This window comes from Amborella trichopoda, chromosome 13 (genome assembly GCF_054954075.1).
Source record: "Amborella trichopoda isolate Santa Cruz 75 chromosome 13, AtrichopodaSantaCruz75HAP2 v2.0, whole genome shotgun sequence".
NCBI classification, from domain to species: Eukaryota; Viridiplantae; Streptophyta; class Magnoliopsida; order Amborellales; family Amborellaceae; genus Amborella; species Amborella trichopoda.
In genome coordinates, this window is record NC_142348.1 from 52,060,047 (window position 1) to 52,073,638 (window position 13,592).

General features: G+C 37.4%; 1 protein-coding gene across 1 annotated transcript; it reads right to left on the reverse strand.

Moving 5' to 3' along the window:
• Nucleotides 1-1,224: 1,224 nt before the first annotated feature.
• Nucleotides 1,225-13,421, reverse strand: LOC18445844 (coatomer gamma-2 subunit, putative / gamma-2 coat protein, putative / gamma-2 COP). Its single transcript, XM_006855970.4, has 18 exons — nt 13,237-13,421; nt 11,832-11,929; nt 11,634-11,684; nt 11,371-11,484; nt 11,056-11,256; nt 10,831-10,932; nt 8,762-8,869; nt 8,449-8,682; nt 7,056-7,306; nt 6,597-6,768; nt 6,286-6,441; nt 6,144-6,194; nt 5,675-5,815; nt 5,391-5,588; nt 4,094-4,225; nt 3,818-3,991; nt 2,367-2,606; nt 1,225-1,628 (listed from the first exon to the last, which is right to left on the reverse strand). Exons 1-18 carry the CDS (start codon nt 13,280-13,282, stop codon nt 1,434-1,436), a joined length of 2,664 nt encoding a protein of 887 aa, XP_006856032.1. The 5' UTR covers nt 13,283-13,421; the 3' UTR covers nt 1,225-1,433.
• Between the last annotated feature and the right edge of the window lie 171 nt (nt 13,422-13,592).

Consider the following 13,592-nt stretch of genomic DNA (forward strand, 5'->3'; position numbering starts at 1 on the left):
CCTACATCAGGGGTCGGTATTGAACCCATACCGAGTTAACCAAACACCTACAACATGAGGTGCCGTAATGTATGTTGTTCACGGATGACGATTTTGTCGATGAGACTAGAAACAGTGTCAACACAAAGTTAGAATGTAGAAATGATGCTCTAGAATCTAAAGGCTTTAAAAATAGCAGGTCTAAGATAGAATATATAGAATGCAAGTTTAATAATAGGAATAAAAATGAAGAAGTAGTTAAGATTGAAGATCAAGAAATACCTAAAAGAGAATGCTTCCAATATCTATGGCGGTTAATCCCAAATAACGGAGATATTGAGGAAGATATTACAAATAGAATTAGAGTTGAGTGATAGAAATGGAAATGTACATCTGGCATTTTAAGTAACTGTCGCATACTATTGAAACGGAAGTGGAAGTTCTCTATGATTTATAGAATGGAATGTTGAGTGGTTAAAAGACAACATATCGATAAAATGAGCATAATAGATATGAGGATGTTAGTTGTTATTCATTTTTGTGCAACTTTCGCTTTAAATTTAGTCACAAGAGAAGTTAGAAATTTGAGGGTATGAATGTCGTATAAGTAACCAACATCAGGTGAAATTTAAGGGTCGTCCTAAGAGCAATTCTCAAGAGAGATTTTGTTTTTCGCCAAGAACTTTAACATTTAATCCTTTTTGCCACATTCCTTATATATAATAGTTTATTGGTAAGGACTTTGATTTAGTATTCCCTTTTTTGCCACATTCCTTATAGAGAATGGTTTATTGGTAAGGACTTTGATTTCATATTCCGTTTTTATAGAGTCAAAATAGTTAGAATGAAGCTCGAATGATGATGATGATTCCTTCATGATGAATTTTCTCATAAGGTTATTTTATAAAGTTTTTAGATGCATTCACGAGCATTAGTTTAACTAAGCTAACGGCATATGCTTTGCCTGATATATCAATTGAGAAATTGATTGGAAAGAAAATACCGCATAAACTTCAAATGCAACTCCGACCACCTGATTTCACGTCTGACCATTAGAGGTGATTGTGATTTCTTATTCCAAAGTTGTACTACTTCATTTTTTTACCTTTGCAAAGAAAATCAAAAAAACATGTGACGAGATTCAAATCCAGTTATAATTGTGTTTAGCACCAGACCCTCTTCAATTCATATTTGTTAAAGATATAACATGATAACAAATGATGATTCAAATGCAAACTCCTTCGCTTTTTCAGTCACTTGTGCAATAATCAAATAACTGGGAAGGCCTTGCCTCTAACAAATGCATTTTGTCCAAACTCAGTGGACCAGTTTCCACAAAACCCTAATCCACATCTCAAAAAATAGCACCCCCTCCCTCTCTCTCTCTCTCTCTCTCTCTCTCTCTCTCTCCAACAATATTTCTATATGACCGAAAGACACACACTTAACCATCATTAGCCATTGGCAACAATCTCATGAATGGTATCACTAACAGCCGGGTCTTCAGACCGCACAGCAAGCTTCATGGCGACCTGTTTGGGGCCATCTATCCCAAATGACAATCTCACGAGTACCTTCACATCACCGATGAACTTCCCAGAGAGCAGGCAAGTGTGAGAACGTGAATTGCTCGGGACCACATCCGTGCCCTTTCAAAAGGACCACACCACAAGTATAAATGTCACTTTGGTCCAAACCTTTGTGTGTGGGTGTGTGAAGAGAGAGAGAGAGAGGGGGGGGGGGGGAGAGTACAACCAGAAACATCTTAGAAGTAGTAAGCCAAATATGAAGAATAGATAAATAGAAACATCTGTTAGCCAATATAGTGTGAGTGAGAGAGAGAGTGGGTGAGTGAGAGAGAAAGAGAAGGGAGGTGGTGGGGAGCACTAATGGGCAGAAATTCCCTGGTCCCTTTTTGCTTTGATCAAGAAATCGTTAACAAAAAAAGTTGATAGAGATCAACAGAAAGGAGAGAGTAACAAAACGAGGGAAAGCATCTTTGTCTTGATTAACCGATGGCCACCAAGAGGATGAGTGTTGGTAAGTAAAATGAGAGACAGAAATCAAGTAGGAAAATGCATGCAAGTTCCCTCGTCCTTTTTTCTTTGTTAATGTGATGTTGCTCTGGGTGTGCGTGTGTGTGTGCGCGAGAGAGGGAGAGGGAGAGAAGTGGAACTAGAAGAAAACTCGTGTAAATGCAAGCAAGTTCCTGGTCTTCTTTGTACTCTGACACACACACACACACAAAGCAATGGGAAAATGAGAAAATTGTGAAGGCAAGAGAACAAACCAGAGAGGAACTAGAACAATGGGAGAAACAGACCACGGGAAGGCCAGATAAAATCAAATGAGAGAGAGATACGAAGATGAAGGGCAACGAAATTAACCTCACATGGCTGCATTCCAAGGATGTTGATGACAGCACTCACAGCTTCAGCCAAACTCTCTCTCACTCCAAGTCCGTACTCGTCAACCCTTTCACCATCAGGTCCCAAGCTTTCCCATGCATTTCTGAAATTAGACACTCCCACCTTCACCATGTAATCCGCTGCACAAACCTCAAAGTCCTCTAGCTGATACTCGTCCTCGTTTCCTTCTTCCTCTGCTTCCCCAGTAGTTGGATCCACCTAAATAAACAGTACAAAAACAAAAAATTACAATCCTTCACATAATAGAACTATACATCTGTAAAAAATGTATATAATAAGACCATTTACTTCTGGTACAAGGAGATCACAATCTGTATTAACCATTACATGTGCAATCGAGTGGTTGGTTTGATTAGAAAGGAATGTAAAAAATAATAAATTTAAAGGAATCTAAAAATTAATAAATTTTAAGAAATAAATTCAGATAAAGAAAGTTATTTAAAAAAACCAATTATAGTAAATAACTAAAAAAGATATTTCATAGCTTCGTACCAAACAAAAAATATTAACCAACTTAAGAATTAAACAAAAAAGGTTAAAAATTTTAATTTTTATTCGAGTTAATATCTGAAAAAATTACATTCATAAAATAAGGCTTTTCTCCAAAAATGCATTCCTATTCCTATCACTTATGATTCCATTATGCTTTTTTCTTTATTTTCTGAGATTGGTAGTTCCCCGAATCGACAGAAGTGATGAAATGCTTTATAGTCACCAAACCACAAGGTTAATCAATGAGAAATTGACATCATTTCTGAAAATTTAAGAATTTCAAAACGAGAACATCTAGTTACTTTTGGTTACTTATGAACAGAGCAATGTTTTAAAAAACGGTCCGCCTGGCGCCCGCCTAGGCAGCCTGGACCAAAAATCCGCACGCCTAGACCCAGGCGGTCCTACATGGGCGGATGTCCCTGGGCGGGTGCCCACGGCTGTAAGGCCTTGTTCGTTTTTTTATATTGCCCAAAAGGGCCTCAAGGTCTTATAAAAAGGTTATGGGGTTTATTTTTAACCGCCAAAGTGAAAACAACTACAGGGCGCACGCCTAGGCGCTGGGCGCCAGGCAGGCCGCCTAGCGTTTTTTGAAACCTTGGAACAGAGAGAAAGATGAGTATATATTTTGACGTCCAAGTAAACCGATTTAGTGCACTCGATTATTCATTCGACAAATGACATCCAAATTCTACATATGGTGCATGCTCTTAGCAAAGAAATTTGATAGTGAACTATGGATTCTTCTACACAAGCACACACACATAGCTGCAAGATCTAAAACCTACCTTAGTCTCTTGTCTTCTCTTTTTCTGAAGTTGTTTGATTGAAAAATATTAAAGCAATGACTAAAATCTTCATGGTAGGAAGTGAATTCTATCAAAGCATAATACTACACATTGAGTTAGTGTCAGTACCTCCTTAATGAAGAACTTCAGCATATTTGAGAATTTCCCTACAGCAGGAACACCTTCAGGCTTCTCAAAAGACACAAAGGTCTGACCAGGGGAATCATAAGGCAATGATCTCAAAGGCTTAGAGTAAACTTGGGTGAAGTCTTCTGCCTCAGATGCATCCACAAAAACATTCACCTGGAACCAAAGAAGGAGCAAACCATATAAGATGAGAGAGGCTCATATTTGGAAATATGTTTCCAATAAATATTAAAATGTTCCATAGAACCCCACACTCACATTTTCTAGGAGTATTTCAGGAACAGTGTTTGTACAGTTGTACTGGAACACAACATGGCCATCAAAAATGTGCTTCACCACATTGACAGAATACTCTGTTTCCGCTTCTGTCAACTCCACAGGGGCTGAAGACTGTCGGAAAGAGGAAAGAGCAAATAAATATAACATGAAGAGATAGACCTACCCAACGTGTGTGTGTGTCTGTGGAAAGACACTATAAACCAACAGGCTATAGCTACAGTATAAGCCAAGCTCCAAAACACATAGCTAGAGGAGTTCTTTTTTTAAATTTTGCACGCCTTTGATTCCAAAGTTAGACCATTTAAGAATAAAATGATTGAGTTCTTCAAGGCCTAGATCCACTATCCACCCAATGGACAGCCTCCTTCCACGGAAAATAGTGACTATTTTCGCCTATTTTCTTGTCCTCTCTTTGTATCTTTTATTTTGATAGCTTAGATGAGATGTAAATGTGTGCAAATTTTGAGATCCAACAGAACCCTACTTTTTAAAGTGCCTTAAGCTACAGTATAAGCCCATTGGCTCATATGAAAAAATAAAATAAGGCACACAAGTGGTGTATGCCATAAGAGACACTAAACAAGGACATTTTCTCAATGATGGTTGGTGGAGATTGACCCTTGTTCCAAATACAATCAATCTCCACCAGCCATCATTAGGAACCGTCAGTGGGTGACACCATAGACCACTGGAGTATGGCATACTTTCCCTATCATTGGATCAAAATACCTGTACAATGGGCTACTCTTCGTATAAGCTGTGCGGCTGTCCACCCAATGGACAGCCTCCTTCCACGGAAAATACTGAATATTTTCACCCATTTTCTTGTCCACTCTTTGTATCTTTTATTTTGATAGCCTAGATGAGATCTAAATGTGTGCAAATTTTGAGATCCAACAGAACCATACTTTTTCAAGTGCCTTAAGCTACAGTATAAGCCCATTAACTCATATGAAATTCCCTCAAATAAAACAATGAATAAGGCACACACGTGGTGTATGCCATAAGAGATCCAAAACAAAGACATATTCTCTCAATGATGGATGGTGGAGATTGACCCCTGTTCCCAATACAATCAATTTCCACCAGCCATCATTAGGAACAGTCAGTTGGTGACACCATAGACCACTGGAGTATGGTATACTTTCCCTAACATTGGATCAAAACACCTGTATAATGGGCTACTCTTCGTATAAGCTGTGCAGCTCTTTCCATAGTCACAGGAACTATCTCAAGTAGGAATAAAGATGGTAAAAAGAAGGTAGGGGAAGCAGACCTTGAAAAGCCTTCCAAAGGCAGAGAACTCAGGAATGGCAGAAAGCATCTTCTCGTATGCATCAGCAACAGATGTGGGTGCACTTGGAGCAGCAGCCAATCCCGATTGCTTTTTACCAGGGGCTTTCTTTTCAGCCAGAGGTTGAGATTTGACCTCTCTTGGTACAGAGTTGATATCAAAAGGTTCTTCAGAGGGCTCCTGTTGTCCCCAAAAAATGAACAGGATGAAGTTAAAGAATACATATATGTTCATCAGAAGGGAGTATAGGCTTCACGGGAACTCACATAGCTTTGGAGACTTGCTTCCAGGTTTGATAAAGGCAAGTCAAGTGTTCCAAAGAGAAAATCTTTTACATCTTTGTCACTTTCACCAAATTCGCCTTCATCTCCAAGACATTTTAAATAGAGGGTTGCTCGGTCACGAACCTGATTATGTGCATGTATGGGGACAATTATTTTAGTGGGTTGTAGGATCACAAATAAAATGAACAGAATAAAGAGATAAATAATTCTAACAAATAAATAGGGGTCCTCTTTTTGGGAATTAACAAGCATTCCCACCACAAAATACTCATAAATAACAGATTGAGAAAAACCGCACTTGAAGTTCACACTCATTTTGAAGTGATGCAAATTGATTTTGTTGAACAATTTCAAACTGAAAGCACAGCTGCCATAGGATCATGCGGTAATTATAATAATACAGGGACAAATAAAAAGTATCTGCTAAGTTCTAAAATGGAACTGGACTCACCTCATCATCATTGTCGTAAAGGCAACGCCTCAACAAAACAAAGATTCGAGGCTGCATTAAACATTAGCACTACACTCAGGCACTGTAAATAAACTAAATAAGGTTATGAACAAAGCATGATATGACAAAAGGCAATTAATACCTTCAAGGAATCCACCAAAGCTCCAAACTTTGCCAAAGTGCTTACAGCACCGGCCCGTACTGTTGCATTCTCAAGGATAACCCGATTATAAATATAACGTATATATTTACTGGGGTCAGCAGTCTTTGGTCCTTCATTGCCCAGAAAATGAAGTATCTATGAAAGAAGACTGGGGTGTAAATAAACAATGGTCCTAAGCAATATAACTTGATTATAGCTTTTGAATTCTACAGAGAGAAACCAACACTAGCAAAAATTCTAGCACATTGTTGGTCTAAAATATCGATCAAGAAAGTGTAACAGGCATTTACCTGAGTTGAAAGATAAGTGAATTCACAGTCCTCAATAAATTCACAGAGATGAGACAAGCCACTTTCCTTGGCGTCCGGTATATCACGGATAAGGATGAGAATTGAATCTATGATTGCTTTCTTATACTCAAACCCACCTTCTTCTCTAAGAATATTGCTTAGAAAGTTCATCCTGGAATCATTCAGAACAAACAGTTAATTTCTTACAAAGGAAAAGAAAGGCACATACAAATCATGACTTTTTGGAGCAAATATAAAAAACATAATTTAGCCATGTATGTTGCATACATAGACATCTGAGAATATATATGTGTGAGAATGGTCCTATTCATACATTTACATACTCAGATGCGCAACTACATGGTAATATATGAGCATATGTGCGTATGTGTGCTTGCAAGTTTATGTTGACAATGTGCATTAGAAAACCTCATGCACAACAGGGATGGGAATACGCACAGTGTACGATACTTGAGTGGAAATTTAAGACACAGGGAACGAATAGCTTCCACAACAACAATTTTAAACTCATCAGCTATATCAGACATGAAGTTGGTAATCTGCTTCATCAGGCGATCAACGCTTGTTTCATTCCCTGTTTTCAAGAGAGTAGTGATGGCAAGGGTAGCAATACTTCTGTTTTGGTCTGAAATCAAGCTTTCCATATCGATATTACAGTTTGTAACCGCCAGGGGATGCGTCATGGCCACCTGCATCAGAATTGTGCAGGATATCAACATACTGCTACGCATCAGAACACATACACGCATATGCACAGTTCATGGAATTTTAGAGTGACACTTCATTTGAGGGTGGTCGTTTTGCTTAATATCATGATGTAGATAAGGCAGTTTCTATGATTCCATAACTAACATATAGAATCCAATATAACGGGGTAAATAGAAAAATATTGGTATCCAGTACAATGCAGATAGGACTTTCAGTTGTTCAGTCATGTATTGAGCTAGCCATGAATAAGTAATATCCAGAATCCAATACAACTGGGTAAATAAAAAAATTTTGGTACCCAGTACAAGGCACATTGGTGGTGTTTTGGTTTCTTTTAATAAATTTAACAAAAAAAATGAGATGGGAATTTCAGTTGTTCAGTCATGTATTGACCTAGCCATAAACCTAAAAATGCACATGTTTTGCAACAATAGAAAGGGTGTAATAAAGAGAAATAAACCTAGGGCATTAAATTTACCATTTTTAAGGCACAGGGACATTTTTTGAAGGGTAAAATAATTCAATATAGAAGACCAAAATGAAAGAAAACACCAATTTAGGTATCAATTCTTTTATTTTTTGTCTTTAATTTTCATGCTTTAGGCATCAATTTCAATTAAATAATTCCTTTTATATGTTCAATGACATAAATGATTCAAGTCATCACTATGGTATAACTGAAACTCGTACAATAGTCATGTATGTGTCGGGTTTATGTTTTATGCATTAGACAACCATATTTACAAATTTCAAAGATGTTTATAAACTATTAACCATAAAAAAAAATGGAAAAATAGTTTCTACTAGTATACTTTTCTATACTATTATACCACAAAAGAATTTTCTTATTCTGGAATATAATATATGATCCATCAAAGAACCCATCATTCAAGGAATTCATACAGGCTTCATATTTCTATGACGTGTCTTAACAGTCATGTAGCCCTTTCAACAAAATCATCATCATCATCTGAGCCTTAACCCAACTATTTGGGGTCGGCTAGCCCTTTCAACAAAATAAATGAACAATGACAGATGGGTGCATAATAATACTCTCTCATCCAGAGATAACAGCTTACAATAATGTTGTTTTTTACATTAAAACAAAGTCAAGTTAGGCTACCTTGTTTAGAGTACGAACAGCAGCAAATCTAAGCACTGGTTTGGATGAACTCAGAAATAGCTGTAGAACTGTGATGGCCGGGGTCAACTCTCGAACTGTAACATTTGTGAGCTCTGTTATGGCTCTTGCTGCTTCAAAAATCACCATTTCTGCTTTGTGTCGAAGACAACCTTCAAGAAAGTCATAAAATGGACGATCTCCTCCAGCAGTGTTATTGCTGGACTCTCGTATCACCTAATACCTAACCAATATTAGAATACAATAGCTTCCCATCACAGTGTCCTAACTTTTATTCATAGTCACAAGCAAATACCTGGCTTGTATAACGAATCAAAAGACATTGGGCCAATGGTGAGCGAACTGTTCCCCTTGTTAAGCTGGTGACCAGCTTGCTTACAGCCAGCCGATCATTTTGCCGGATCTGCAAGTTAAATGACAGATTAAGGAAAGCATAAGCCTTGTTTCAACTAATAAACAAACAAATTGTTATAATAGAAGCTTTCCACCAAGATTATATCATTTGATATTGCAGGCATTTTCAAAAATCCATTCAGGTCTGGAAATTAGAGAGCATACTAAGACGAACCCTCTAAAGGAATAATCCAACTACTCCCACATAAATATATCTGTGCTAGTAAATACATAAGCACATGTCAACTCGTGATATCATTTGATTTCAAGTTTTCAATTAACTTCCGGTCTCTCAAAGCTTCTTTATCATCCTATATCCTGGCCACCTTCCACTTTAGGCAGCACCACTCTTCTACTATGGCTTGGAAACCAAGAGGATCCAGCCACATGTGCTCATCAAACCAAATGAGCCTCGAGCTTGCACCACACAAGCAAGACTCTAGCAGGATGGAAGAGTAGACAAACATTAGTTGTGGTATAACTCATTGTTATGCTTCCCCAGAAGTGCCACTATTAGAGGGAAGATAGAACAAAGCATTCGAGACTTCTGAGAGTGAGAACCACCCTCCCCCCTGCCTGGGGACCTCTAATCCAGACCTGTTGATTCAAAGTTTATTTCTAATTTTTAATTTTACTTTTAGATATGTGAGTAGACTTTTTATCTTTTATTGGGGTTAATTTTAGTAATTATCGCATAGAAGGGTTGAGGTTTATCAGTAGGGAAGGAAGGAATAAAATGAGGAGGAGGTTGTTTTAGTAGGAAAAATCTTTTTAGAAGGATAAGTTCATTTTTAAGTTTTTTTTATGAGTTTTAGGAAGACTAATAGAAAATAGGATTATTTATCGTTTAGAATAAGAATGCCTTAGTATAAGGAAGCTTTATCTTTAGTTAGGGACATGAAGTAATAGGAAGTTGTCTTTTCAGGTTGGTGGGATGGAACAGGCAGGTTTTTTTTTTAACATGGAGAACCTTTATAAAAAGGTGCACATCTCATTGTAAGGTGGTTTTGATTATGTTTTTGTATGAAAGTAGGTTAATGTGTATAGAGAGAGTTTTATTCTCTTTATTATCTCTTGGTTGTGGTGCCTGGTGCAGATCTCAGATGTCCATGTTTGTGCTTTTCCTTGCATATTTTCTTATCAGTTGCTTGTTTCTCTCTCTAAAATGCAACTATATTTGCCGGTTGTTCGCTGCCGGTGATTTTCAGCTGCGTCAGCCTTCCCACACACAAGAAAAAGCAATGGAACCAAAATAACCTCAAATCTAGCAAGTTAGGGGAGTGGCTTGCAACCAGTCGTGGAAAGACTCATTGCAGTGCTTTCTTGAAAGTATCGCAGCAAGGCTTTCACGAACGGACCTCAAAGTCACTCGACATTGGGAAGCGATCAAGATGCATGAACAAGGGACAATCAAGCCCTATGAGCATGGGACCAACAGAAGCTCCCTTTGTATCACCCTTGGGCACAGTCAATGCTAGATGCCCAGATCTTATAGATATTTGCTGGACCACTTGGCCATTATGATTCTAGTAAATGGCCATATTATAGGCCTTAAACATTAGTCTGGGTATTGTATTGTGTGACTGAGAGTGAAGGGTGATCAAATGTGTGAAACGTGACACATCAACCACATAGGCTAGCAGATATATGCTTACACATCTTTTCATACGTTCTAATGGATAAGCTCTGTCATAGCAGTGGGGTACAAGAGGAGAGCTTAAGCATTGCTATGGGACCTACCCCACTCTCTGAAGACCTTGGTTCTGTGAACGTGTGAAGGCCAATAATACTATAAAACGTATATTTAGTAACTCTATTATAAAATATGATTTATAATGTTTTTGAGAAACAACAGAAGTTGGCTATCACACCAACTCAACCGTGCACTAAAAAGAAAATTTGTCTACCAATATGGATCTATCCACTACTCATCACACCACCTATCAAAACTAAAGCTAAAATCCATCACACCTGGTGAAGTAGCGCCAATGCATGAAACTGTACAAGGGCAGCCCTGGATTGAACTGCTTCTTGGACCTCGTTACTCCATCTTTTCACAATTTCTGGATTTGTCTGGTTGAATCAGAAGCATAATCAGATTTACTAAAAAAGCAAAAATATGTTGTACTGCCAATCGTGATCCAAATTATTACAAGCCAAATAAACTTGGCTTGCACAATGAAAAATAGTTCATACCTGAAGCAAGTGAATTCCACTAACAAGTGCAGCACTAGCGACAACAGGGTTCTTGTCGACAATAGCCTGCTTTAAGTATCTCTCAATTTGACCCAATAGTGTCCCATCTGTAATCCTGCATAGCACCCGAATAGCATTGGCCCTATACATATCGGTCTTACTGTTCATGTCCTTCATCAGTGAGCTAGTGACAATAATAACCTGTCAGTTATGACAGCAAAATTAAGGATGTCAGTGTGGAAAATTGCCATGTGGTGACCATTCTCTGGCACAATTGAGTAACAACAATTCTAATATTAGAAAAAATCAAGTGACCTCATCTGCAGATGGGGAAAGTTCCTTGATAATCAAATAAACCATTCTTCTCAGTCCCATATCCTTTGACTGAAAAAGCTTTGTCACCGCAAAAAAAACCTCCGTAGCTTCAATCTACCAAAATTCAAGGAGCAAGGTCACTCGTGGTTCAGAGATTTGCAAGGAAAAAGGTAAAACATGAGGATTAACTTAAATGAGAGAACACAAACATACATAAAACAATTGATCCGATGAACAAGAATTGGAATTGATACTGAACTAACCTTTGTAAAAGTTTCTCCTTGATTGAGTAAGTATAGGAGTTTTGTGATGACCTGGATATCATGTGATTAAAATTTTGATCAATAAAAAGACCATGATAATATTTCTTCTAGCCAACATTTAATAGGAGGGACAATATTACAACTTGATAATCTAAACAGCCACCAGCGGCAACAACAGTAACAATGAGATGAACAAACCTGAGAGCACCTCCTTGCATCAAGTTGAGGATCATTGAACACCCGTGCTTCTTGAAGAACTGCTCCCTTCTCGATCCCAAGAAATGGTGAATACTCAGCTGAGAGAAAATACAAAGATGAGGACCATACCCATGAAACTCCTTGTTTTTCATGGAAATAAAAGAATTTGTTAAACTACAAACATCAATAATTTTCTTTTTAGAAAAGGATTTGTGTATATTCATCCTCTTCTAACCATAACGAAATAAAAGCAAAACCTATTCATCTAGCAAAAAAAGGAATAAAAAAAGGAATTTCCAAAAGAGATACAGATATTACAAATTTACAAGATTACAGTACACTCTAGCTTCCATAATTTAGTTGATGATTGGGATTTTAATAAAAATAAAGAATGAATAGTTCTCAGATGATAATAACCAAAAATTTCAAGCGTAATATGGTACCCAGCGAGTTGGTGGATTTGCTAGCTTAAGGTAAGATTCTCAATAGTAATCATTGACACTGACACGAGTTGAATCCAGAAATTTGTTCTTCAATTTATTTACTTGTTTTGTTCTTTAATTTTGCTCATTAAAATCACAAATTCAGATCAATTGACCCAATACCACTTATTTATGCTTGAACATTCACTTATACAGTAACAAAATTTTGTCATTGATAACAACTTAATAAAAAAAGAGAAGAAAAAGTAAAAAGATGCCCAATTTCAGACTGAATGGATTGTTAAACCATAAATTAAGTACGTATAGTCGCCGATACATGTGTCATGCTCGTAAGAAATGCACAAAAACAATAGACAGTTAAATAATTTCCCCTTGTAAACATAATCATAAGCATTGAACTTCCACGGTAAAAGAGGATAATAGAAACAAAATAGACACCTGACGAGCTAAACACCCTAGATTTGTTCAATAAGCATAAGAATCAAAACCTATGATTTTAACTCGATATATGCGTTAACTAGAAGCCAATGCATACATAACACTAATGTAAACAGATCATTTAGGATCAACTGCATAATCTGAGGATCTAGAGACAAGATGTCTAATGCTGCTGGAGTGAGATCAAATAAGCTAAATTCTTTGTAAAATTAAACAGATAGCAAAAACAAAACCCTAGCGCATAAACAAGTAAAGACCAAATTTCACAGCAAGCAAATTTCCAGATCAGATCCATTCAAATGAACAATTCATACTACACCTAAACAATCGAGTAGAAAAAACCCTCGGATCTGGGACTAAAACCACTACTCTCACATTTCAATTAATAAAATCACCGCAAAGCAACAGTCTATATTCTCTCATGAGCCTTTCATTTCTTTAAATTGAGATGAATAAATCCTGAAAAAATGGAAATTCTGAACAAAAGTTGCAAAAAAAATCAACAAAATCGCTGGAATCCAGACCTTCATCGTCTCTATCATCGTCCTTCTTTACCAGTGGCTGAGCCATGACCGGAACGGAGAGGAGTTGCAGAGATCAGCAGCTGGGATTAGGGTTATGGTTTTGGAAATGGCGCTCCTTCTCCACTGAGTTTGCTGGGAGAGATAGAGAGAGAGCTTTGCTTTCTAAACATGTAAGAGAACTGTGTGTTTTGATCTTCGAAGGAAAACAGGTTTTATAGTACATACGTGTGCTGCCATTTGAGATCTAGAAATGGTGAGTTTTGTCTGAGGCAAAAATACAGGGGACGCACTTCTACAACAACGTCCCCTGACGCAAGTAATACCCATCTTGTTGATGGACGTTAGAAATAGTTGCG

What these genes read in the sequence shown, in the direction of transcription:
- LOC18445844 (XM_006855970.4), bottom strand. Translation starts at nt 13,282, where the DNA reads ATGGCTCAGCCACTGGTAAAGAAGGACGATGATAGAGACGATGAAG. An exon ending in TGATTCGTTATACAAGCCAG is followed by an intron (nt 8,683 to 8,761) that starts GTATTTGCTTGT and finishes GTTAGGTATTAG; the next exon opens with GTGATACGAGAGTCCAGCAA. An exon ending in CTGTTCGTACTCTAAACAAG is followed by an intron (nt 7,307 to 8,448) that starts GTAGCCTAACTT and finishes ATTCTGATGCAG; the next exon opens with GTGGCCATGACGCATCCCCT.